Source organism: Phoca vitulina, unplaced genomic scaffold, assembly GCF_004348235.1.
Source record: "Phoca vitulina isolate PV1807 unplaced genomic scaffold, GSC_HSeal_1.0 scaffold3, whole genome shotgun sequence".
NCBI lineage: Eukaryota > Metazoa > Chordata > Mammalia > Carnivora > Phocidae > Phoca > Phoca vitulina.
Window position 1 is genome coordinate 7,135,356 of NW_022589706.1, and position 26,890 is coordinate 7,162,245.

Genomic DNA, 26,890 nt, shown 5'->3' on the forward strand with positions numbered 1-26,890 from the left:
TGCAAATATGACCTCTCTTAATCCTCATCATACCCCATGAAGTAGGTACTGCTATGATCCCTGCTTTATATCTGAAGCACAGAGAGGTCAAGTAACTTGCCCCATACCACTCCAGTAGTGGGTAGTGGAGCTGGATTTGAACCCAGGCTTAACTACTGATGTCACTTGAGTTAAGGGGTAAAGGGTGAGGCTTGAGTGGAGCTTTTGAAGGGGGTGGAGCAGGCATTTGTCAAGGCGAAGAAGTAGAGGTAGAGATCTCCCAGCAGTAGACTTTGCTTGTAGGCAGTTGCAGAGGCAGGCAGTCAGCCTGGACACTTTCCAGGATCAGGTGTGGCTAAAATGTAAAGGGCAAGGCTGATAAAAGGAGCGGGCGGAGAAGTATGAAGCGATAGTGTCTGTTTTCCGGACATCTGCAGAGAAAGCTCAAGGCCGGGGCTTTTCCCTGGAAATGCAGTCTGGTCTTTCTCTGCTCAGGAGGCTGGAGTGAGCGGCTGTAGGAGTAGAGGTCTTTCAAGTTCTTTAAGTCTTTATTGGTCCGGCCGGCCACGGAACTTTGGAGGAGGGGGTGGGTGGGAAAGGAAGCCGATAAAGGGGAGGTGCAGTTTCAGAACCGGCCTAGCTCTCTCCTCTCTTGCTGACCGGCCTCTGGCGGGTCTCTCCTCCAACTTGGCCCGGCAGACCCCTCAGGGGACACCAATGGCCAACCACAGATTCAGTCCCGTGTCCGAGGAAGAACCCTGCTGCAACATTTCCAAGAAAACCCAGATCTGTCTCTGCGTCTTTTTTGGTCTCCTGATCGCGGTGATCATCGCGGTGCCGGTCGGGATCTTGATGGGGCGCCCTCCGCCCAAGCAGTGGAAGGGGCAGGGCACCACTGCCCATTTGTCCGAGATCCTCCTGGGACGGTGCTACACCTACACTCAAATCGTGCGACCTGAGCTGGGGTAAGTCGGCGTCCGTGGCGCGCGGCTGGGCACGGCTGGGCACCGCGCGCGAAACAAAGCCTCTTCTATTCCGGGTCAGCAGAGAGCCCGCTGGCCAGGGCTGAGTAGGGAGGGCTGGCCTTGCGACTCCGTGCCACTCGCCAGAGCGCTTGGCCTTGGCACCGAGCGTGCGGACGGGGAGCGCGGGGCTGGCTGGTCCAGCCGGCTCAGCGGCCGAAGCCCCCGCGGAGATGCCCGCCTTTTGCGCAAGGTGCTCGGAGCCGGGCGGGTCCCGCGCAGCGGCCCGGCTCGGAGCTCCCTGCCCGGCTGCTGGCGCGAAGGTAGCTGGTAGGTGTGTGCGTGTGGATGGGGATCGCTGGCGTTTTCTACGCCAGGGGTTGGGGGAGCATCAGAGGGGCCAGACCACTAACGTGAGTTTGTTTCATGAATATAAAACAGTACTTCTTGCGCGCCCAGAGTTACAGGGGACCAGAGAACTCAAAACAATAACCAAAACCAAAACTAAAACAATAACTTTTTTAAAAAAAGATTTTATTTACTTATTTGACAGAGAGAGACACAGCGAGAGAGGGAACACAAGCAGGGGGAGTGGGAGAGGGAGAAGAATACTTCCCGCTCGGCAGGGAGCCCGATGCGGGGCTCGATCCCAGGACCCTGGGATCATGACCTGAGCGGAAGGCAGACGTTTAACGACTGAGCCACCCAGGCGCCCCAAAACAATAACAACCTTTAAAACTGAGATAAAATTTACACTGTAAGGTGCGTCAGCTGGATGGATCTGTACAGACCCTGAAAAGACCCCCCCACATCAGTCTGTGGAAACTTTCCGGCCGGTTCCTCATGCCTCCTGCCAGCTAGTTCCTAATCTCCCCCAAAGGGAACCGCTCGTTTTCTTGACTTCCATTCCCAGGGTTTGGTTTCACCCAGAGAACTCATTTTTGAAGTTGTTCATAGAGGGGAACCAGCCAGAAGTAAAAAGCTATCCCTCAGGCTGCCCAAGGCGAGCACTGGGAGCCACGGTTTCTGCTGTAAATTTGAGATTTCGCAATTAATTCCGCTTGCAGAACCTCAGAAACTCGCGGAGCTGAGCGGTAAAACCGTATCCCAACGCCCGACCCCGCCCGCCTCCCAGCGCGCTCTCAGCCCACCGATCCTAATGCAGATACCGGCGGTCTCGCTTGCACATTTTTCAAGGCCAAAGATTGCCAGGATCCCTTAAGTGCTTTGTTTCCAAGTAATTAAATAGTTAATGGAGAAACCAGCAGTTGACGCGTTCCTTCAGGTTACACTTCAAGTATCAATAAAATCAAGCGCTATCCGATCTGACACAGTAATGATAATAGCGGTCTTTTTTTAAAAAAATATATATTTTTATTATGTTATGTTAATCACCATACATTACATCATTAGTTTTTGATGTAGTGTTCCATGATTCATTGGTTGTGTATAACACTCAGTGCTCCATGCAGAACGTGCCCTCTTTAATACCCATCACCAGGGTAACCCATCCCCCCACCCCCCTCCCCTCTAGAACCCTCAGTTTGTTTTTCAGAGTCCATCGTCTCTCATGGTTCATCTCCCCCTCCGATTTCCCCCCCTTCATTCTTCCCCTCCTGCTATCTTCTTCTTCTTCTTTTTTTAACGTATAATGTATTATTTGTTTCAGAGTTACGGATCTGTGATTCAACAGTCTTGCACAATTCACAGCACTCACCACAGCACATACCCTCCCCAATGTCCATCACCCAGCTGCCCCATCCCTCTCACCCCCCACCACTCCAGCAACCCTCAGTTTGTTTCCTGAGATTAAGAATTCCTCATATCAGTGAGGTCATATGATACATGTCTTTCTCTGATTGACTTATTTCGCTCAGCATTATACCCTCCAGTTCTATCCATGTCGTTGCAAATGGCAAGATTTCATTTCTTTTGATGGCTGCATAATATTCCATTGTATATATATATATATATATACCACTTCTTCTTTATCCATTCATCTGTCGATGGACATCTTGTAATAGCGGTCTTTTAATTTTCATCTTAGTGTAACAGTTTTAAAATTTTTGTTGCTGTTCAATCATCTTTGGTAAATTCACACTATTGGTTAGATCATCACCGCTGAATGGCAAGCAAGATGCATCACAGAAGTCACATGACTTTCTAATGTTTGTCAGGGCACTTGCTCAGTATTAAACACACACGCTCACACACAAATATAGATATAGATATAGATCTCCAACATATACACATACGCATACATATATATGCATATGTGTAATGTTCAAAAATAACAAAAGAGGATATCTGTTGTTAATAATTTTTGAACATCCTTCCAGATATCTCACAATATGCACACACACACACACACACACTATATATATATATATATGTATATATATGTTAGTAATTAATATGGTCCTACGTGCCAGGCACTTAAGAAATATCAAATCATTGAGGCCTTCAACAACTATATGAGTCACTTATCACCGCCATCCCCATTTTACATATGAACAAACTGAAGGAGAGAGTGTGAGTAAATTGCCCAAATTTTGGCTCCAGAAACTGAACTCAGCCACTACACTATGCCTATGCTGCTTATATGTGTTCTGTAAGTAGAGTGTCAATAAAATATACTGACCATGCGTGGGACTTTTTGAAAAGAAAGGGGACGCTCTTAATAATTATATGGAGTCAATAGACTTTTACTAGAACATGTGGTCTCTTTATCCTTGGGTGGTTTAAGAGCATAAACACAGGAGCCACACTGCCTGGGTTTAAATCTTGGCTCTGTCACAGTGTAATTTTGGGCAAATTACTTACTTTCTCTGTGCTGCAGTGCTCTTAGCTGTAAAATGGAATGATGGGGGCCCCTGGGTGGCTCAGTTGTTAAGCGTCTGCCTTCAGCTCAGGTCATGATCCCAGGGTCCTGGGATTGAGCCCCGCATGGGGCTCCCTGCTCAGTGGGAAGCCTGCTTCTCCCTCTCCTACTCTCCCCTAGTTGTGTCCCTCTCTCGCTGTGTCTCTCTCTGTCAAATGAATAAATAAAATCTTTAAAAAAAAAATAGAATGATGGTACCCACCACATGTGGGAATTCTGAGGATCAGGAGGAATAATCTTGATGTGTACTGAGTGCTCATAATGCTATTGTTTTCTGAATTTCAGTATCCCAGACTTCTTAGACAATAATAAATATAGATCAAGGCCAACATCAAAATGGATACCTAGTATTAAATTTATTTAAATCACAATCCAGCAAATCAGTCCTCTGATGATAGAATTTATGTCATTTCTAATTTTTTTTTTTTTTTTTTTTTACTGCTCTTGTTTTTTAAATTAAACGCAGGACCTTGGAGATCTTTCAGTGTTAGTACATGTAGATTTACCACATTCTTTTTAACAGCTCATGGTATCCCACAGGGTAGAGGTAACTATTTGGACAGAAAATTAGTTACCAATTTTCAGTCCTGTTCATTCATTCAACAGATACTTGCTGAGCATCCACTACGTTCTAAGCAGCGATCTATTATGGACAACACAGGAGTGGATGACAAACTTCCCACTCTCACGAAACTTTCATCTCGGTTGGGAGTCACATGCTTCAATGAACGTCTTTGTACATATATTTTTGTGCACTTACAGGAGTGTTTTTGTAGGATAGTTGTCTGGTGGTGGAATTGCTGGATCAAAGGGAGGATCATGCATATTTTAAATTTTGATAAGAATTTCTAAATTCCCTCCAAAATAATAGTACCATTTTAGGCTCCCATTACCATCTATCACAGTCCATGCTTTCCATTGCTCAACAGTACCAATTTTTTTTTTTTTTTACTTATGAGAAAAATAGCACCTAATTGTTTTCTGATTATCAGAGGGTCTCAGCATGTTGTAAATATTTACTGGTCATTTATATTTTTATCTGTGAATTTTCTGTTCAGACCCTTGCTAATTTCCACTGAGTTGCTTATTTATTTCTTTTTAGGGGGGTTCTTTATATATTGTAGATCCTATATATGGTATTTTCTTCCTCTCTGTTCATTGTCCTTGGAACCCTTGTACTTTCTGTTGCCCCCCACTCCCGAGACTTTAACTTCAAGGTTATGACTCTTTGATCAATAATCTCTTTCTTTCTATGTTGTTGCAACAAACATCTTTGTTGTTGCAACAAAACATGCATGCTGATGTTTTCTCTTTTAGTCATACCCTCTTAGCATTAGAAATCTTTTCCTTGGGGCACCTGGGTGGCTCAGTTGGTTAAGCCTCCCACTGTTTGTTGGTTTCCTCTCAGGTCATGATTTCAGGGTCCTAGGATGAGCCTCTTGAGTCAGACTCCGCGCTCAGCAGGGAGTCTGCTTGAGTTTCTCTCTCTCCTTCTGCCCCCCTCCCTGCACCTGCTGCCCCCCACCCCCTGTGCACATGCGCTCATGCTCTCTCTCTCTCAAATAAATAAATAAAAATCTTTAAAAAAAAGAAAAATATTTTCTCTGATGAGCTTTGAAATCATTCCTGTGATCCTCTTCTCACATCCCTCCCTTGCTGGGGTCTCCTGCTTTGGCCTTTTGTATTGGGCCAAAGCATCCAGTTATGTCAATTATTCAACCTTGTAGCTTCTCAGTATTTCTTTGTAGGTCTTAGGACTTTATGTTCTTCATATATTCCTTTTCCTTCGTTTTCCTTTTCCAAAATCTCTTACCCCCATAGAAGTTACTTTTTGCCAGTCTTTGAGTATGGGTAGGCAGGCATTGAAACTTGTCCCTGCTTATCAAGCTGGGACTTTCTGAAGTTTGACCAGGAGCATTAAATGCAGAGCACCCCCGAACAGATGACACCTGGTTCTGCTGTCTCAAGATCACATCCAGGAGCTCCATTCTGTCCTGAGATGGCCCTGGGCTCGTGGGACCTGAGAGACATGTGGCCAAGACTCACCAGCGTGTTAGCAGATGGTTAGTGCTATTGATACTGTGGGAGAGAGTCACCTGTCCGGGCAATAGTCGGGAGCCAGGGAATGTGGGTGGGTGGAGCAGAGTCTGCAGGAGGGAATGGAGAGCCACCACACCCAGAGTAAGATGGGCTCTAGAAAGGCACCCAGAGGTACATTTCAGTTCCAGGAAGCTTCTCGCCTTGGGGAAAACCAGCCCTCCCCATAAATTTTGGCCATCAGTGATAGCTGCTGGCTGTTTAGGGACAGGAGCAGGCATTCCTTTGACAGCTGTCTTCACCTGCACCATACAAGCTGGGGTTCCCAAAGGGAGAGACTGTTTTATAGTCATACCCTCTGTCGTCCAGCACCCTCTGTCATCCAGCACATTGCTCATCACATTATAGTCCCTTAGTAGATGCTTGCTACGTTGAACTCAGTCAAGTCCACATCATGCTGGTGGAAGCATAAACATACACAGTGAGAGACGTAATAGAGAACATTCTTCATCTGTTTTACTCTGCTTGCTGTTGATCACAGACAGCTAGATCATCTGCACTGGGACTTGTTTCTGATTCCTTTTTCTTCATTTCTCAATTTCCTTTTGCTTCTCCTTCCTCTTCAAAATTTCTAGCAAGATTTCTCAGGGGCCAATTCTTTGTTTTTACTTCCCCAGGCCTCTCATTTCAATGACTTTAGCATTTGATTCACTTCTACTCAGTAAAATTCGTGAGTTCAAAAGGTACAACATAGCAAATTCCTACAAACACATAGTAAAGACTCCTTGTGTGCCTGGCGCTAGGGTTACTGGGGGGTGGGGGAGGGGTTGCTTCAGAGAGGAAGAAAACACCAGTCCTGCTGTCCAGGGTCCTACGGGGAGGTCTGGGAGGACGGTGCTGGAGACAGCACTGCAGGGCAGTGTGATCTGTAACAGAATACAGCTGTGTCCATGGGCGAGAGGGGCCCCACGGAGGGCGGAGTGGTTTCTGTTCTCTAAGCCCTTTGCTAGATTCTGTAGGAGGGTGTAAGGGGTACTCAGGTACCTATCAAATAAGAAAATATGTGAATTGCTGTGAGCAAAGTTCCTGCACCACGCCACAGAGATTCAGAAACGAGCACCACCCCTCTGATGGAGCAGAGTCAGGAAGGACTCCATGAGAGAAGTAGCATATGAGGTCTTCCTTTGACAATAGAATTTCAGGAAAGGGCGTGTGTGTGTTAACACAGTGTGTGTTAACCTGTTGAATGAATCTGGGAGACAGATAAGATGCTACTTCTGAGGGAAGACGGACCAATGGTGAGATCAAAACTCTTTAAAGGGTGTAGGACCTTGGCAGGACCCCACTGGTGAGAGGGTGTGGACCTCACGTTGGCCCACCCACAACCTGAACCTTCTCAGCGTGCGAGAGAGTATGAGCGTGGCCATATTTGCACAGGACAGAACTGTAGCATGTTTTCCCTGCGGGTGATGGAATGACCACCTGCCCAACGTCTGTATTCCAGGTGAGACCCTGAACCTCATTAGAGCAGAGTCAAGTTGATGGCCTCACGTTCACCTGTGTGTCCTCAATGCTTAGTACTATGATTATCAGCCTTTAACCCCATCTTTCATGCTGGAACTCTAAGGCAGACCAGTGGCCAGAGTCTTAGATGCACTTGACTGAATACAGAGGGTGAAATAGGGAAAGTGAAACTGGTTTCCCAAGTGTGGGACCTGGGTGCAGCTGTGATTGCAAATGGGGAAATCGGACCACAGAGCTGAGTTATCTTTAGAAGGAAGGGTGGAGTACACATGCAAGTAAATGGCGTTTGGGGTAGAATCTTCTGGAAGGAGAGGCTACTTGAGAGCCCTGGGAGCACCTCAGATGGCTGAGTGGGGGAAAGCAGAGAGAAGAGGAGAGGGAAAAGGAGAGATGCTACTTCTGTGTTTCGCTTCAGAAATTCCTAGAAAGGTCAGGAGTGCTTACTGCTAATGTCATGCCCATGCTTCTTGTTCTGCTATCATTATTAAGAGCTGAGGGAAGTGATGGTGTTCCGCCTGGAGAAAACTTTTGTTCTTTATCACAATGAACGCTCATGACTTCTCGGCTTCCCCTTTTCCTCCTTGGAGAGAAAGCCCTTGGAAAGCGGTTGCCAAAAGTCCGCCTAGAAATTTTGAAGAGAGAAAGGTTGGGAATCAATGTTTATGGGTTGTCTGCAATGTACTCGGGACTCTATATAGTTGGTTCTTTTATGAGAGTCCTGTCAGAAAAGTCTCAGGACACATCCCGTGGTGGAGGAAATGAAGCCCAAGAGAGGTTAAATAATTGGCTTATCCTACAGTTGGTCAGAGCAAGCTGGGTAATTTGTGGGCCCCAGTGCAAAATGAAAATGTGGGACTCATTGTTCAAAAAGCAGGAGAAAGCTTTTACTTTCCTCTGAGGTCTTGTCACCAGCTGGATGGTTTTTATTTGCTATTTAATGTTGAGTTCCCTTGGGCACCAGGATTCTTGCAGGGACAAAGCTGACCCTCACAGGTGCCTGGGGCCGCACTCCAAAACTTCGCACCTGGGGAAGGTGCACCTGATCCTACCCACCTGCATTCACGCTCCTGCTGGGGGTGGAGTGTGGCAGCCTGAGAACCCACCCCAGGGAGGTGTGAGCCAAGGCTTCAAGACCCCAGTGCAGGCTCCAGTGTCCATTGGCCTTGTATCACAAGACGCAAAGCAAAGATAAAATTATTAAGAACTTCCGGACAGCAACTGCAGAGCATTAAACTCCAAGCCTGGGACCTGAGCCCAGGGCCCTACATGACTGCTTTGGTCAGATGCCTACAAGTTGGCTTTGTAGTTAGTACGTGGCAGAAACTCATCTCTTTCCGTTTTGGGATCGTCAGACCCATTCGACTGATGGGAAAACTGAGGCATGCAGTGATTTTTTTTTCCCCCCCCAAGGACCAGGGCTGGTAAGTGGTAGAGGTGGTTTTTGAACTGAGTGACTGCACAGCTTACAGCCATCACATCATACGACTTCCAAAAGAGTGTGTTCTCAGCTTGTCTCAGGGCCTGAGGCAACCCATTCCAAAGATAGGAGCATTTGTATAGTCTCCAGATGGAGGCATCTGTTTCTTTCTCTGTCTCAAAGGTGAGTCATGAGGCTGCAGTGTGAGGTCCTTGGGCTCCTCCTTTTAGGGAAGCAAGGTCCTAGAGCCCAGAGCTTTGTCTCTCTACTCCAGAAACTATTATGGACCTCTGCAGGTAAAGCACCAGAATGCGAGTCCTGCCTGGTCACCAGGACATTTTCTTTGTGGCTTATCTCTCCTCTTGAAACATCACCTCCCAGAACTGGGTCAGGAAAGATGTAGGGCACACTCTGCACTCCTAATCCTGTGCCTGTGGAAGGCAATCCTCATTGATCACACCTCATTGGGTGAGCCTGGCCCGACCTCAAAACTGTCTACACAGCAAGCCACGTAGATGCTACCAGTTTGTTGGAGCTGTTCCAAGAGATGACATCTGTTTATGATTCTGCCAGAATCACATTGCTTGTCAGCCGAAGTAGGTAAATGTATTTTTTTTTTTTTTTTTTTTAAGTAGGCTCTACCCTGGGGCTTGAACTCATGACCTGAGATCAAAACCTGAGCTGACATCAAGAGTCACATGCTTAACTGATTGAGCCACTTAGGAGTCCCTGTAAAGTATTTTTTATCCCACCTGGGGATAGTCACCATCATCCCATCCATTTTCAGTCCTGGGAGCTTAAGTTCAAAGGTGACTAACAAGTGAATAGGTCCTAAGGTAGGGGCAGCAGAGGAGAAGCTGGATCAAGAAGTCTGAGGGCCTAGGGCAGCTTGGCTTGGAGAAATCTGATGGCACAGAGCATCGGTGACCAGGTGGTCTCTACTGGTGGAAGAATAGTCTTGATGCCCAGGGATCTGGTGTGTGTTATGTTGCTCTCTCTATAATGCAAACTCAAAACCTCAGATAGCAAAAAGTCAAGAATAATGGCCAATATTTGCACAGTTCATCACAATTTGTGTTCATTTGTCAGAGTAGAAGTTTCAAAAAGTTAAGGGCATGACTTTCATTAACATACAAAATCACTGCATGCCAAAGATTTATTTGCTCATTTACGAAGGAATCAGTGAAATTATAAAGTCAGTTCAAAGAACACCTTGGGGGCACTAAGTATTTATATGTATTTAAAATAGAATATTAGAATTAGGTTGATAGGTCAGATATAAAGCTGGTTAATGTTCTACAGGTTAATTAAAAGCCATAACATTTGGGGTGTAGCTTTTCTATCAGACAGAAATTATTTGCATCTTTAACCAACAAAATGTATATTGTTAGCATCTAACTTCATAAACTTTGATAGTAAATAAGAAAGACAAAGACACATTCTGCTACATAATTAAATATTTCTAGGGGCAACCTGTCAATGCCCTTGTAAGATATTGAAAGGACATCCTGCCCACCTTCTTGCCTTATTTCCAAATTGTAAGTATTTTTTTGTAGCACATTTATTCAATAAGTGTTTCTCCAGCTCCTATTATGTCCCACAGACTCTTCTAGATCCTGGGGATGTAACAGTGAACAAAACAGACTACATTCTTGCTCACGTGGGTCTTTTATTCTAGTGGGATTGGGATAAAGACAGTGAATAAAACAGGAAGATACACAGTGTGGCAGGTGGTGGAACGTGCTAAAAAGAGTGCTGGGCAGGAGTGTTAGGGTGTTAAGTACAATAATAAAATAAGAAAGGCTTCACTGAAAGCTGACATTTTAGCAAAGACCTGAATAAAGAGGGAGAGCGAACTTAGAAACATCTGGGGGAGAGCCTTCTGGGCAAAAGGAAGGACAAAGACAGAGTCAGTGAGAAGCAGCAAGAATGCCAGTAGGATTGGATCTTTCTGTTACGGAAATATTAAAAGAAATGAAAAGCTAGACAAAATAGCCTCCTTTACCTAATACCCCTTGTCAGTAATTAACATTCTGCTCTTATTTCATCTATCTCCTCACTTTTTTCCCCTCTAAAGTGCTTTATTTATTTATTTAAACCATTTTATTTTTAAAGATTTATTTATTTATTTGAGAGAAAGAGAGAGAGAGTGCGTGAGAGCGAGGGAGCTGGGAGGGGGAGGAACAGAGGGGGAGGAAGAGGGAATCTTTAAGCAGACTCTGCACTCAGCTGGGGCCGGATCCCAGGACCCTGAGAGCATGACCTGAGCTGAGATCAAGAGTGACTCAACAGACTGAGCCACCCAGGGGCCCCTCCCCTAAAGTGCTTTAAAGCAAATTGCAGACTTCGTATCATTTTGTCTATAAATACTTGTCTGTATCTCTCACAAAAAATAACATTAAAAAAAAATAGTTGACATACCATTGTCACACCTGACAAAACTAAGACTAATTCTTTAATATTACCCCGTATCCACCCTGTGTATTTTTCTCTGAGTTTCTTAAAAATGTAGTTTTATAATGGATTTGTTCAAATAAAAATTCACATGTTGCATTCAGCTACTTTATCCTTTAAGTAATATCTTAAAGGATACCTTAAGCATCCTTTTTTTTTTTTTAAAGATCTTATCTTTATGTAATCTCTGCACCCAACACAGGGCTTGAACTCAGGACCGCAAGATCAAGAGTCACATGCTCCACTGACTGAACCAGCCAGGTGCCCCTCTTAAGCATCCTTTAACTCCTAACCATTTTTCTTTCTCCATTTTTAAATGCCTATTAATTTGGAAGAGACTGGGGAGATGGATTGGATTTGAGGGTGGGCAGGAATGCATTACAGAGGGAACTGTGGAATTCCTTGGGCATCAGTTACAGCAGGGGGCACATAATGTTGCAGCACCCCACATTTAGGGGGTTAACAGAATTGGGTATTATCTGCCTGATTCATCTATTATAAAGTTCTTCGACAACTTTTCATTTCATTAGTTTAGCACCATTTGATCATTGTTGCCAAGATCGATTATGTCCATAGGGGCTATACAGTGGATATTTTATAATTCTAAGACTCCTGCATTTATTTACTCTGATTCATCTAAACAGAAGTCTTTCTCACTTAACCCTGAAATAGAGTCCACAAAAGAAAGGCAGGAGAGATGCTTGATTCTTTTCCCTTATTTATCAGTTTACAGAATAACGAGTTGGTTAATGCCCTATCAATGTCTAGAGATTACCAACGAGTTTCTTTTTGGTTTCAAGTCTGTAACATTTAAAAAAAATAAATAAATCACCTATGGTCATTTTTACCAAGCTATTCAACTTGGTTTTCATAGTTTTAAAAAAAAACAACAAAACAGGTTTTTCTTTTTCCACTTATCCAATTTATGTACAATTAAATTAAATTATATAATGAAAACAACAAGTATAAGCATATTTACAAATAGATAAATAAACAACCAAGCTGGGTGTACTAGACAGTAGCCTATTAATCATGTAGAGAGAATGGATAATGTTGGTTAATGCAGTGAGTCACTGAGATAGGGGTCAGGTAAGAGTTTTTGCAATAAGTGAATTGAGAAGTGGTCAGGTATTTTTTTCTTGCCATTAAGGAACCCCTTAGAAATAGATCAGTTCAGAAAATTACCAAGACAAAGTTGTTTTTTTTTTTTTAAGTAGGCTCCACGCCCAAGGTGGGGCTCAAACCCACAACCCTGAGACCAAGAGTTGCACGCTTCACTGACTGAGCCAGCCAGGTGCCCCAAGACAGAACAAAAGAGGAAACTGAATGAGATAAAATCAAGAATTGATTTGCGTGCGCGCACGCGCGTGTGTGTGTGTGTGTGTGTGTGTGTACGTGCATGCACACATGGGTGTTTCAAGGATTCAGGGTTTGCTAGGGGAGGAATAATTATATTTGTGGATTTTTGTAGTTGATCTGAGTGGGGATCATCTTTTTCAACAAAATATCACCAGGAAAATTATCTACTGTGGAGGGAGGGGATGATGAGAATCTTGTTTTGAAGGCAAAAAAAAGTGAAAGTTGAGGTCAGAAATTTGAAGAATAAATGGAGCAAGAGAGTATCTTTCTTTTTCCTTGCAGTGACTCTTATTTTTTTCTAATTACAAAAATAAAACAAGCCTATTGGAGGACATTGAAAAAAATACAAAAATATAGAGAAGAATACAAAATCACTTGACCCCCAGAGTGGAATTCTAAATAGTGATGAATGCCACAATTACAAAAAAAAAAAAAAAAAAAGGAGAGTCACAAAAGGAAGATATAGAGCTGCTTAAATGGATGGTTTCAGCATACACAGTTTTTTTTTTTTTTAGATTTTATTTATTTATTTGACAGAGAGAGAGAGAGAGAGAGAGCACAAGCAGGGGGAGCTGGAGAGGGAGAAGCAGTCTCCCAGATGAGCAGGGAGCCCCATGTGGGCCTCAATCCCAGGACCCTCAGCGTATGCAGTTTTATAGATATAATTCAAATGTCTTCTATAATATGACATTTAGGAAAATCACTAAGCTCAATTTTCTATTTCCTAATAGAATGTATCAAACATGATGCATCCACATGGTAGAAAGTTATCTACGTCTTTGGTCCTTGGATGTTAAGAAGCAGTAGAGTCTGATTTGAAGGAACATGACAAATTCCCCCAAGGCATATTTTTACTTGGCCTTGATCCATATTTGCCTTGAAAGCATTCAAATGTTACTTTTATTATGACTATCCAGCAAATATTATAGAGCCATTGCTGTGTTTGGCACCTCATAGTTTAAGTATTGTGAAATTCATAATAAAATTGCTTTCTTCGTTATCTCAGTTCCTGGGAGTAAGAGTTTGTCGATAAATTAACTTAGCTAGAGCAGTGTCAAAGTTAGTAATTAAATCTCCTTGGGAATTCTTCAAGAGCAAAGAAAGACTAAAAACACAGAAACTGTGAGATTTAAAATTACAAAATAAATAAATAAAATAAAATAAAATTACAAAGATCAAAGACAGTGGATCACATTTTGGGGAACTTCCTTCATGTTTTAGCACTTCTAGATACAATTTTTTCAAGGGGACTTTTGAACCCCCAGTTAGGAACACATCAATTTTCCACCGAGAACTGTCCTCTTTGTATTTGCCATGTCTTTTTCCTTCTTCTGTATTCCTTATTCTCACGTCAGTATCTCCTCTCAATATTTTTAGGCTAAAGATTTAAATTATGAAAATTTTGAACACACTGAAATGTCTAGGGATTAATATTACAGATGCCTATCTACTCATCGTGCATAGTTAACAGGTGTAATTTGCTTTAGGTCTTTTTTCTAGTTTTTTTTTTTTTTGAGTTTGAGTTTGAGTCCCCGTGAGTTCAAACTCACGACCTGAGATCCTGAGGTCAAGACCTGAGCTGAGATCAAGGGTCAGACGCTCAACAGACTGAGCCACCCAGGTGCCCCTTTTCTAGGTTTTACAGAAATAATACGTGACAGGTAAAATCAAAGTCCCTCTGCCCACAATTCCCCTTTCTTCTTTCTCTGGAAGGGAGGCTTGTGAACTGAGTGTTTGATATTTTGGATCAATGTGATAGGAGGCGTGCTTTGCCAAGAGGGAGGAAGAGTGAGGAAAATCTCTCTGGGTTTGGAACCAATAGTGTCTGCCACATTACATACGCCCAAACTGGTCTCCACATTTGTGGTGTCAGCTCACTTTCAGAAAAGTAGCCTGAAGGTCCTTATTGCTAGGCATCCTTACCATCGCTTAGAACAATTTCGCCCATCTCTTTGTGGCTTTAATTTTTGTTTCCCTGATTACTAGCACAATCGGTCGTCTTTTTACGTGTTTATTGGCCATTCTGTTTTCTTGTGTGGGGTGCCTGTTTTTGTTTTTTGCCTGTTTTTATGTTGAATTGTCTGTCTTCTTTATACATTCAAGATTCTAATTTTTTGTCAGTTAGGCGGATGGCAAATATGTCCTCCCAATCTATGTCTTGACTCTTGAATTTATCAGATCCTTTGCATTACATGATTTTAATGTAATCACATTTATCATTTATGGCTGTGCCTTTTGTACCGTATTTAAGAACTTATTTTTTTTGGGGTGCCTGGGTGGCTCAGTTGGTTAAGCGACTGCCTTCGGCTCAGGTCATGATCCTGGAGTCCCTGGTTCGAGTCCCGCATCGGGCTCCCTGCTCGGCAGGGAGTCTGCTTCTCCCTCTGACCCTCCCCCCTCTCATGTGCTCTCTCTCATTCTCTCTCTCAATAAATAAAATCTAAAAAAAAAAAAAAAGAACTTATTTTTTTTTAATCAGAGGTCACAATAAAGGTCACATATATTCCAAAAATTTTAAACTTTTGCTTTTTGCAATGAACTTTTTTATCCATTTGGAATTTATCTCTGTGTGTGGTATAAGGTAGGGTTATAATTTCATTTTTTCCCCACAGATGGATAGTCAGTCTGTGAGTACTATTTATTAAATAATTCATCCTTTACCAAGGGCTTTATAATGCCACTTCTATTGCATTTCAAGTTCATTAGTTTATTTTGGGATTCCCTAATCTGCTTTATAATCTGTTTAATCCCTAAATAATTACCACATTGTTTAAAATGCTAATGTCTTGATATCCAGCAGGGATGGTCCGATTTCTGTTACAACACATTAGTTTATGTATTTTGGAAGTACTTACAGAAACAGAATCATAGGGCACCTGGGTGCTCAGTGGGTTAAGCATCTGCCTTCAGTTCAGGTCATGATCCCAGGGTCCTGGGATTGAGCCCCGCGTTGGGCTCCCTGCTCAGTGGGGAGTCTGCTTCTCTCGCCCTCTGCCCCCAACTTGTGCTTGCTCCCTCTAGTGCTCTCCCTCTCTCTAATAAGTAAATAAAATCTTAAAAAAAAAAAAAAAAAGAAACAGAATCATATACCATGTACTCTATCATGTCTGGCTTCTTCTTTTTTTTTTTTTAAGATTTTATTTATTTGACAGAGAGACAGCGAGAGAGGGAACACAGGCAGGGGGAGTGGGAGAGGGAGAAGCAGGCTTCCCACGGAGCAGGGAGCCCAATGCGGGGCTCGATCCCAAGACCCTGGGATCATGACCTGAGCCGAAGGCAGACGCTTAATGGCTGAGCCACCCAGGCGCCCCCATGTCTGGCTTCTTTAATGGCTTCGGCATGATGTTTTTGAAATTCATCCCTGTCGTGTGTATTAGTAGTCTGTTCCCTTTTATTGCTGAATAGTAGCCCATTGTGTGATTGTGCACCCCAAATTGTTTCTCCATTCATCTTTTGATGGACATTTGGCTTGAATTTCCTCTTTGGATATTATGAATAAAGCTCCTATGAACAAAGTGATTGTGTGAATATTGTGTTTCGTTTTTCTTGGGCAAATACCCAGAACTGAAATAGTGGACCCACATGCTTTGTAAAGCTAATGAAGAAACTATTAAAGGGTTTTACAAGGTAATCGTACGGTTTTACATGTTTACCATCAGTGTACGAATATTCTAGTTGCTACACATTCTTACTAACACTTGATATTGTCAGACTTTTACACTTTAGCTGTTCTAATGGGTTTGTAGTGGTATTTTTATAGTGTTTTTAATTTTGCATTTCCCTCGTGACTAATGATGACGTTGAACATCATCTCATGGGCTTATTGAATTAGGTTTTCACCCTGCTGAGCAGGGAGCCTGATGCAGGACTCTATTCCAGGACCCCGGGATCATGACCTGAGTAGAAGGCAGATGCTTAACTGACCGAGCCACCCAGGCGCCCCTAGCTCTTTAGTAAGTCTTGAAGTCAAATAACGTAACCCTTCCAGGTTTTTTCCTTTTGATTACTTTGGCTAGGTTGTTTGTATTTTCACATAAATTTTAGAATCATTTTGTCAATGTTAACAAAGCATGCTGAAATTTTGATTTGTGATCTGTTAAATCTACAGATACATTTTAGCGATAGTTACCATCTTAATAGGGAGCCTTCCAAGCCATGAATATGTTACACTTTTGTTTCTTCAGGCATTTAAAAATTTCTCTCAGCAATGTTTTATTTTCAGAGCACTAGTCTTGCATATATTTTGTTAAATTTTGGCTCAATAGTTCCTATTTTTGGATTGCTATAGCTTTATTGCTATTATATCAAAGTAGGATATATATGTGTGTTTATATAATAAGTATATATGTGTGTATGTGTATATATATATATAATTTAAAAAATGTTTTCTAATGGTTCAAGTTTTGAATGTTGGTATTGTATCCACAAGTTTTAGACAGAAACAAGTTTGACATGTTTGGGAAATAGAACAGTTTTGGCAAGTAGCTGATGAAGGGCGGAAACGAACAATTTTAGGTCAGAGATGGCCAGAGATCACATAGTTATCAAGGTACACGCGTTCAACATTTTTTCTTAAATATAGTCCAAAAAGATCCAACTTTACCCAAGAGCAGGTCCCAGAGTGATACATTTCCATAGCGAACATTACATTTCACTTTATGATTACTTCGTATTTAATAACTGTAATTCCCTATGGACCAGAAGCTTTGGAGGTCAGGGGTGGTGTGTGTCTTGTTAACCGCTGTATTCTTAGAGTACACCTAATACAGAGCCTGGTGCTCTGTGTTAATTGGACAAAAGAATGGAAATACAAAATACAAATAATTTTGTTAATATGTCTTATAAGTTCATATTTATAACATTTGGATATTACAGTAATGATAATAGATCTTAATGAGTACAAAAATTTGAACTAAGGGATTACAAGAAGTGACTGCCGCAGAATGATTCAAAGCTCAACATTAAATTTATTTTCTAATCTGTTTTGCTTTACAGTTTTAGGAAAATTGTCATTCCAGAAGATGATTGATTAGTAAGGAATTGGCTTGCTTAATATTCTAGGAGAAGCAGCTCTTTCTGCCCACAGGTGCGTTCCCATGCTTTAATAAAACCACCTTTTTGCACTAAAAAAAAAAAAAAAATTTCTAGGAGAAGACATGCTCAGGCTTGAAATGGGCATGAAAGGTGAGCTCATGGAAAGATAAATTCAGGGATATTGCTTTCTTAATGATACATTTATAAAATATTTAAATATAGGCAGCATTTCCCACAATCTTCCCCCAAGTAAATTCACAAAATACATGATCTAACATATAGGCAAAAAACCCAAACCCAAACCCCAAACAAACCTAAAATCAATAACAAAAAGATAAGCACCCCCACCAACCCCCCCTGCGTTTGGAAATTAAAACAGCTCTTCTTTGGTGATAATTCAGACAATCAGTTCACAGTCTTCATATTCCTAGACCAATCAAGAGCATCTGACACAGTTCATCACTTCCTCCAGCTTAATATACTTTCTTCAGTTGGCTTCCAGAATAACTCATTCTCCTGCTTTTTGTCCCACATTCCAGTCTTTGTTGGTTTTTTTTTTCTCCCAACTCTTCTGTTGGATTGTCTCAAAGCTAAATCCTTGGTCATTTTCTCCTGTTTGCTGATCTCAAATAGTTTCATGGCTTTATTTCTCCTGAACTTCAGACTCATATACCCCTCTGATTATTCCACAGCTTCACTGCATGTCTTATAGATATTTCAAATCCAGCGTGTTCCGAACTGAATGATCAGTGCTGCCTTCACCCAAGCCTTCTCCATCCCAGTTCTGGGCAACTCCATCCTTCCAGTGTCTCAGGCTACAAACCTTGGAATTATGATCTACTCCTTCTTTTTCTAACACTACGCATCTAATCCATTAGGAAATGTCAGGCGAATCGGAATCTATCACTTCTCACCATCTTAGCTGCTACCAGCCTGGTGCAGATTATCACTGGCACTTGCCCAGATTACTGGTCTCTCTGCCTCTGCTCTTTCCCTCCTTTGGACCGTACTCAATGAGGCAGTCAGAGAAATCCTTTGAAACTTAAGAAATATCATGTGCTTCCTGTGTTCCAGCTCCTCTACGGCTCCTCAGTTCTGCATGAGTGGAAGCTAAATTCCAGACAATGGCTTGGGAAGCTCCCCCAGTCTGCCTTCACCTCTGTCTACTATCCACCGGGCTTTCTCTGCTCCCGCCACCAGCCACACAGACTTCTTTGCTGTTTCTTGAACATGTCAGGCATTAGGGCCAAATTAATGGGATTAATGACGTCTGATCTTTCTTGATCGCAACTCGGAGATCACGAGTCCTCTGCTCTACCCCCTGAGCCAGCTAGGCGCCCCAAGAATCTTCTGCCTTTAAGACCCTACTTGGAAAATCCTGACTTCTTCAGTGAATCTCGCCAGTTGCTCTCTTCGCCCACAAGGTGGCAGTCTTGACCTTCAGTACAGGATCCCCCGCCTTAAATTTGAGAATGAACCGCTGACTTAACCCGTTTGTTTTCTTTGGGCCCAGACACCGTGCCCTGCAGGACTTGACAGCAGGAAAATTCATAGAATGAGTGTAATTACCCCTCGAGAACCAAGTGCTTTTAGGGATGAGGATTTGGGGTGTGAGAGCTTTCCCTGGGGGAGCAATACATTAAGAAGGTGATGTTGCTTTATGGGGGCGGGGCGGGGTGGGTGGTGGGACACTTTGAAATAAAACTTATTTGTGGGAAAGGTGACGGCACATCCTGAGAGGTGACAGCATAGAGTTATGAAGCATAAGGTAGGCTGACAACATACATATTTAACCACCAAACGTACCTGGTTTTCCCCTTGGCATAGGACTTTAGCTCTCTGCCCATCCCCTGGACCCCACTGGTTCTATCTCATCACCTGGGAAACACGAGCCCTGTTCTGGTCTGCAGCTTCTCATGGGCTCTAGGGAAAGGACCACCCACTGCCTGGGGAGGTCAGAGGTAGGGACAAGGGGTGAGACTCGAACAAGAGGGATTGACTCCTGGGGGATAGGGCAACTGAGGAACTATCTGGTCTACTGGAAGGAGCAGAGTGGTCGGAACGGGGAGGACGTGCTGTTGACCTTCAATCCTGACGTTTGTGCTCAGCCTGGATGGCACGGAGCCTCCAGGTCACCAATGACAGAGGCAAGCAGAGAAATACTGTCACTAAGCTAAATATTGTCACTGAGCTAAGACACCAGCTCAGTGTGCAGACTTTCTTACTAGCAAACTGAGTCTTCCAGAAGCTGCTGCTGGAACTGCTGCCAGGCAAACACTGCTTAAGGCATGCTGGTTTTCCCAGGCTTTTTGATTCTTTAACATCGCCCTCAAGATTGCAGGTTACTGTCAATGTCCCTCAGCCCAAGACCACCAGGAACACACAGCAGTTGAACAAGACAGGTTTCATGGCTCTTTGCAAGAGTGAGTGCTCACTATGGGATCCACGGGGGCAGGGGAGCGTTCAGTGCAAGGATGTAAGGAAGGATTTATAGGATTGGAGCTTGTTTTATGAGATTTGGGGCAGGTTTCAAGGAGGCTGGCTTTGCCTGGATGCTCCCCGGAAGCACCGGGAATGGGCAAGTCACCGGCGCCCTGATTGTAATTAGTTCTGTTCCTTCTCTGCCTTGTACTATAATATGAGTGCCTTGAGGATAGCTCCGGGCCTGTCAGGAGGCTCTCGGTAGGACCTAGGTAAGAATTTATGGAAAGACTAACATAACATTAAAAAAAAAAAATTTAAGTGCAATTTCTACTGAATGTGTATCACTTTTGCACTATGGTAATGTTGAAAACCTTTAAGTTGAATCATCCTAAATTGGGATCTATCAGTGTATACAATTATATTTGTCAATTATTCCTCAATAAAATTAGAAAAATAAAAAATAAAATAAAATAATCATTTTCTTTTGGGTTGTTTATACAAGAAAAAAAAAAGAATTTGTGGAATGAAACAGTGCATGGAAGAGAGGCCCACGTGTCCACGGGGATGAACGGATAAACAGAATGAGGAGTAAACCTACAACGGAATGTTATTTAGTCTTAAAGGGGCAGGGGATTCTGACACCTGCTACAACAAGGATGAGCCGTGAGGACAATTGTGCCAAGTGAAATCAGCCGGGGAGGGAAGGACAAACTGTATGATTCCACTTATACAGTTTCCAATTACTGGGATGGAAAGCGGGAAGGCAATTTCCAGGGACTGGGAGGAGCGAGGAATGGGAAGCTTTTTGAAAAATTGTCGGTTCGACTTTTTCCACTTTTCCCATTCTGACTTGGTTGTCCTGGAGTCAGGCTCCGTATCTTTTCCCAAACTCTGGAAGCTCTGATCACTGGAACACTGGTCAAGGGTGGCCGGAGCTGAGAGCCGCAGGACCAGATGACTTCCAACAGCCTGTCTGGTTTGAGCACGGACAGCTCTCAGGAACAGCCCCAAGGCTGACAATCGCCACTTCACAGTCTCTTATCACCGGCAGTGGGTTTGCTTGGAAGTATCACCATCTGGGGACAGAGGAGCCATTTTTAATGAAAAAAAAATTTGAATTTCCAGAAATGACTCGTATTCCTTCCATGTTGCTTCTTTAGTCAAAGGTCGACCTCCGTCTCTGCCAGACACAGGAATTCCCGAGCCCTTCTGTTTCTCTGCACCAGTTGACTCAAAACAGCTTTCCTTGGCTGCCGTTTGATCGAATGGAACTATGCTCCACCCAGGGGGACAAAAGCGAAGACTGGGGACTTCTGCAAAGACGCCACAGTTGTGAATTTGAGGCTCCTTCCTGCGATGACCTGTATAGATGAGTTCTGCAGACATTTCTGGACGATGCCATCTTAATGCCTTTTTATTTCTCTATATTTATGCCAATAAAAATGCTGATTTGCACATCCAGGGTGAAATGTTTACTTTTGACTTTAAGGATCAAAAGTAGCTTCACACAGCCTGCTCCCAGACTTCTCTCTGCCCCTCCCCATTTTTCCTAACTTGGGGGCACTTGGAAGCTGTGGTCTTTGAGACAGAGAAAGGGAAAGCAGCTGAGTCATAAACTCTTCCAAGGTCGCTTCAACTCTAATGTTCTGTCACTCTGCCCCTTCTAAACAAGGAGCTCTGTGAAAGTTTTAGCCTAGGGATTCTTGAGCCCAGCACGTAATGTTTCCTGAACTGGATCTATATGCCTAAGGAACATAAAAATAATTTTGGAGGTTTGTGAGTTCTGTAGGAGACTCCATTGAGTCTTTGGTGATTACATAACAATACATTCATGAAGACATATGGCAAATAGTGGGGACTCTGTGCACGTTCCTTTCTCTTTCCTGCCAGATTTTTTGTAGTGGAAAATTCTCTTGCTCTTCATCTCAGGGAGATATCTTTCCTCCCTCAGCCTTTGTCTGCCTCAAGTCCCGCAGATGCTGCTAGGGCCAGAGGTAGAAGAATTTTACGAGGGAGTTGGATCGGGAACAGCACATTTTTGAGACGGCCACAGCATTAAATTAATGGAATTAAAGCACGATCCCCATGAACACCATCAGGTGCCCCATGAATTTTGATTGACATTGAAGTGCATAATGCAATAGCCTTTTTTCCTTTAAATGTATAACAAATGGAGGAAGTCAGGTGGAAAATGGTTTCCTGGCACAACTTTGGAAGGGAAGCTGTGATGCAGTTGAAATGTCCTGTGCAGATTAGGGAACGGAGGGACCTCGGCATGAGAGACACCCCCCCACCCCAGCCCCAGAAGCCAGGAGCATGTCGTGTGTTAGCTCATGGAATCCTCACAAACCTTCATGAGTGAAGTGTTATTACCTCCCCTTTAAGGTGAGGAGGCTAAGGCTGGACCACTTTGCCTCAGTAGTGAGGTGGGAGCCTGACCTTGAGGCTCACACAGACCTGGGACCCAGCCGGCTTCCCTGTGACCTCTGATGCTTTGCTTAAGTTCACAGCCATCAGATGTCCTCATCCGTAAAATGGGACAATGGTGGTACCTCCCTGTGACAGAGGCCCTTTCTTCTCTAGAATCGAAACAGTGATTTTAGATGTGCAATGGCCATCAAGGTTAAAGATTGCATTTCTCACCTTCCCTTGCAGCTAGGTGTGGCCTGTGACAACATTTTAGCAAATGAAATGAGAGCAAACAAAGAACATCTTCCAAGTACCCGTCCTTAGGAGGCAGCCCACATGCCCACCGCTGCTGCTGTTTTCCCTTCCTCTTCCTTCTTTCTTTTCCCTAGTTTTTTGTGCTGGCTGGAATGTAGTCATGATGGCTGGAACTGAAGCAGCCATTTTGGACAGAGCAGATGGGTCTCTCACATATGGAATGTCAGAGAAATCCCAGATACTGGCCTTGAGATTGAGGTATGGGCAAGAAATAAAGTTTTCTCTTAAGTCCCTGCAATTTTAGATCTTATTAACTCAAATCAAATCCTGATACATTTGCTAATAGAAATGTTATGAGGTTAAATGAGATATGTATGTGAAATATATATATTAAGCCCCCAATAAGTGTTACCTTCTGTTGTTATTGTTTTATTATTATCATTACTATTACTATTATTATTATTACCTCAGCCCACCCAGGGTGGGCTGGATGACTGATCTGGAATTCCGTCCTGTGGCTGTTTTACATCAAAGCCATTATATTTTTTTATCATCTGATTCTTACTAAGGTGAGGGTGGATGCCATGCCCATACAAAGCTGAGAGCAAGGAGACAATCATATTGTCTGTGGACAAGGGGATAAGCTGTGGTGTTACCCTCTGGCTTGTGTTTGCACCCTAGATCTGACTCCTAGTAGCTGGGTGTTTCTCACCACCCCAGGCGTGGACATACGGACTCTGTGTGCCCTTCCAGGCCCTGTGAGGATGAGCCCCATTCCTAAGTTAGCTCAGGAGTTATGGGCCACACCTGCTTCTGTTGGCTACGGATGACTGCTCACAGCCAGGAAGTTCTGAGCAAGGGGCAGGAAAAGAAAGATAGGAAATATAATGCTGATGTGGAGCGAGCTCTTATTCTGTGCTGGGCACTGTTCTGAAAGGATTTACCATGTGCTTTATTTAAGCCCAGAACATCTGTATTCAGTAGATTCTTTACAGATGAGGAAACAGAGGCAGAGCGAAGCTGAGGTGACTTTCCCAAGGACACACAGCGTAACTGGCAGCACCAGAGAGTTCAGGCAGGCAGCCCAACTCAAGGGCTCTCCTCCTTGCCCTAAACAAAGGGGCTTTCTGACATTTCCTGCTCCAAAAAGAACAGGTGGGCAGGGTAGCTTCTGTTCAAAAGGCCAGTGCCACACTAATATTCTCTGATTCCTTGGCTTCTCAGCAAGGAGCCAGTTTGAGCTGGGAAGGCAGAAGACCCTCTGGAGGGCAGTGGGAAAGAAGCTCAGAAGGGATTGGAAAACTAGGGGTCTTTATTTCCCCCGGGTCATGTTGCCTGACTTGGTGCGGTACCTAGGATCCCCACTGCAAAGGCCGGAGTTTATCCCAATAATGATAACTGAGCGCTCCCAGGGGAGCACTCCCACTTCTTTGTCCCGAGCAAATGATGGGTTTCTGCGCACCTGTTACCGGAAACGCAAGGAGAGTTCCAATTTCTGTCTTCTCCAGCACCCCTCGGTCCCTCATCCCTCCATCCCTTCTTCCCCGCCACGGGCTGTCTGGAGGGGACATGGACTTGGAACTGTTTCAGAGAGTTTTCTCCTTCTTCAGGTCAGCTTAGAATCTTCCAGTGATGGCTCAAAAAAAAAAAAAAAAATCAGATGAGAACATTTTTTAAAAAGATTTTATTTATTTATTTGAGAGAGAGAGAACACGAGTGAGGGGGAGGGGCAGAGGGAGAAACAGGTTCCCCACTGAGCAGGGAGCCCAATGCAGGGCTTGATCCCAGGACCCCGGGATCATGACCTGAGCCGAAGGCAGACTCTTAACCGACTAAGCCACCAGGTGTCCCTAGATGACACCACTTTCATGCTTAAAACCATCCAACGGCTTCCCACTATAATTAGAGTAAAATCTGAAATCGTTTCTTTGGCCCAAGGGGTCTAAGTGATCTACCACCTGATGATTGTTTCTGACCTGGTTTCTTAAGCCCTCTCTCGCTTGTTCTTTTTGGCTGCAGCTATGTTATGTGCCTCAGGGCCTTTGTAGCAGTACCCTCTGGAATGCTCTCCTTCTCATCATTCAGTCTCAGCTTAAATGGCCTCTCAGGGACACCTCTCCTGACCAGCCTCCCCAATCGGTCATTGCTTCAGTAAACAATGCCGCCCCTCCCCACTGATTTTCTGAATACTTAGAATAATTTGCACTTATTTTGTTAACTAATCTGCTTGTTTGCGTACTGTCTGTCTCTCTAACCACAGTGAGCTCCAGGAGGGGCAGGGGCCTTGTGGCGTAGGGAGGGTATTGCTCATCTCATAAAAAATGCTGTACAATTGGATGGAACGATGTTTCTGAACTACTTGGCACATAGTGCTTCCCAAGTGACATTTTTCTGGGTAATCATGCTCCCCAAATATGTTTGAAATCTAACCTTTCACGCTTTCTTTTATTTTCCATGTTTTATCCCTCAGGCATAAAGACTGCCAAAAGATAGGGAAGGCATTCACAAAGGCGTTTCTTATGAAGGATCCTTGCAGCAGCACAGAACAGGACTATCAGCTGCTAATGGAGCTGACAGATGAAGCTGTCCCTTGCGACAAGGTAAAGGGGGCAAGTGATTGATTTTTAAAATGGACAATAAAAGCCAAAGGAAGGGGTCACAGGACCACATTTTGACCAGAATGAGGGAAGAGGAAAATCTGGATGTTCGAATGTATGTGTGGTTGGCCGAGATGGAGTTTGTGGGGTTTTGGGGGGACTGGGATCTCATCAGGGTTTAGGATGTCTGGGGAAGGACAGTAAGAAAGAGAAATGGGAACGGGGAAAGAGGAAGGAGACTTGGCCAAGGATCAGGCAAAGTGAGCCTACCCGAAACCCAACCCAACCCAATCCAAACAAAAACGACCCAACCTTACATCATTGCCAAACTCTCCCCTGACCCCTGACAATGATGATGTTAATAATGACTCACAGTCACCCTGCAAAATAAAGAGGCCAAGAATCAACATCCCCATTTTACCAGTAAGAAAACCTAGGCTTAGTGAGGTCAGGGGTCAGTGATGGCTCAGGTCTGATGGCCTCGAAAGTGACCGGCTGAAATGTTAATAGCACAGGATTAACAGTCCAGAGGAGCCAAAGAGGCCTGGGTTTTATACATTGATTGTGCCGGAAAAGGTGTGTAATGGGTACGTCTTGCGTAAAGTCCGCATTCAGGGTGAAAATTCAGTGTATGACCGGTCATCTTTGTGAAGCCCCAAGCCAGCCACATGTTACAGCCGCTCATCCTGGTGGCAGAGAGCTGGGATTAGGACGGAGCTCCCGCCTGGAGCACGGAGGGGCTGCTTGGTAAATGACCCCCAGTGACAAGTCTCGAGGCCACAGACACGGGACTAAGCACTTTATTTGCAATTGTCTCATCGCATCTCCTGAGTTCCTTACGGTTATTGGTTACCACCCATATCATTTTACAGATGGGGAAATCGAGGCATAGTGAGGCTTTGGCCGCCCGGGGTCAGACAACTGCAAGGGCTGATGAGGGCTTCCCTCCGGGGCCCACGCTTCCAGCCACACCCTCCACAGTCTCCTGTCAAGAAGGCAGAGACCAGGGCGCCTGGGTGGCTCAGTTGGTTGGGCGACTGCCTTCGGTTCAGGTCATGATCCTGGAGTCCCAGGATCGAGTCCCACATCGGGCTCCCTGCTCGGCTGGGAGTCTGCTTTTCCCTCTGACCTCCCCTCTCTCATGCTCTCTCTCTCTCTCAAGTTAATAAGTAAAATCTTTAAAAAAAAAAAAAAAGAAGGCATAGACCCACGGGCTCAAGATTGTTCTGAAATTTTACCTTCTCTACCTTTACAAGGGACTCTGAAGAAACTCACTGTATTTGTTTTTTTTCTCTTTCTTTTCTCTTTGTGGGGATAGGAGAGAGTTGGGGAAAGAAGCAGAGGTTACAGAGCCTGTGAAGAATCAAAGAGCACTTTTCCCAGAAAACAGCCCGGAGACAAAATGGTTTTGCAGATAACTTTAGGAATTTCCTAATATCTGCTCCAGATGTGTTCTGGTTCGGTGTTTATTGTAAGATTCTGATCAGTGGCTTCCGGACTTTTTTTTGCTGCCACCAAAAATAATAAGGCATTTCATATTATGACCTAGGAGACACAC

At 43.9% G+C, this 26,890-nt stretch overlaps 1 protein-coding gene across 7 annotated transcripts in view; it reads left to right on the forward strand.

The window, feature by feature from the left end:
• Window positions 1-267: 267 nt before the first annotated feature.
• Window positions 268-26,890, forward strand: part of CD38 (CD38 molecule) — a 40,449-nt gene continuing 13,826 nt past the window's right edge. The window contains exons 1-3 of one of the 7 annotated variants that reach the window (XR_004298829.1): window positions 862-944; window positions 21,232-22,993; window positions 25,206-25,335. Coding sequence is in view for 1 of the 7 variants with exons in the window: in XM_032400034.1 (XP_032255925.1) it covers window positions 697-944; window positions 25,206-25,335 (378 nt within the window). In the remaining 6 variants the exon portion in view is untranslated. Of the gene's footprint in view, window positions 945-1,214; window positions 1,272-17,608; window positions 17,700-21,231; window positions 22,994-25,205; window positions 25,336-26,890 lie in introns of those variants that run through there. The other 6 variants (XR_004298831.1, XR_004298830.1, XR_004298833.1 and 3 more) reach the window with 6 other exon arrangements.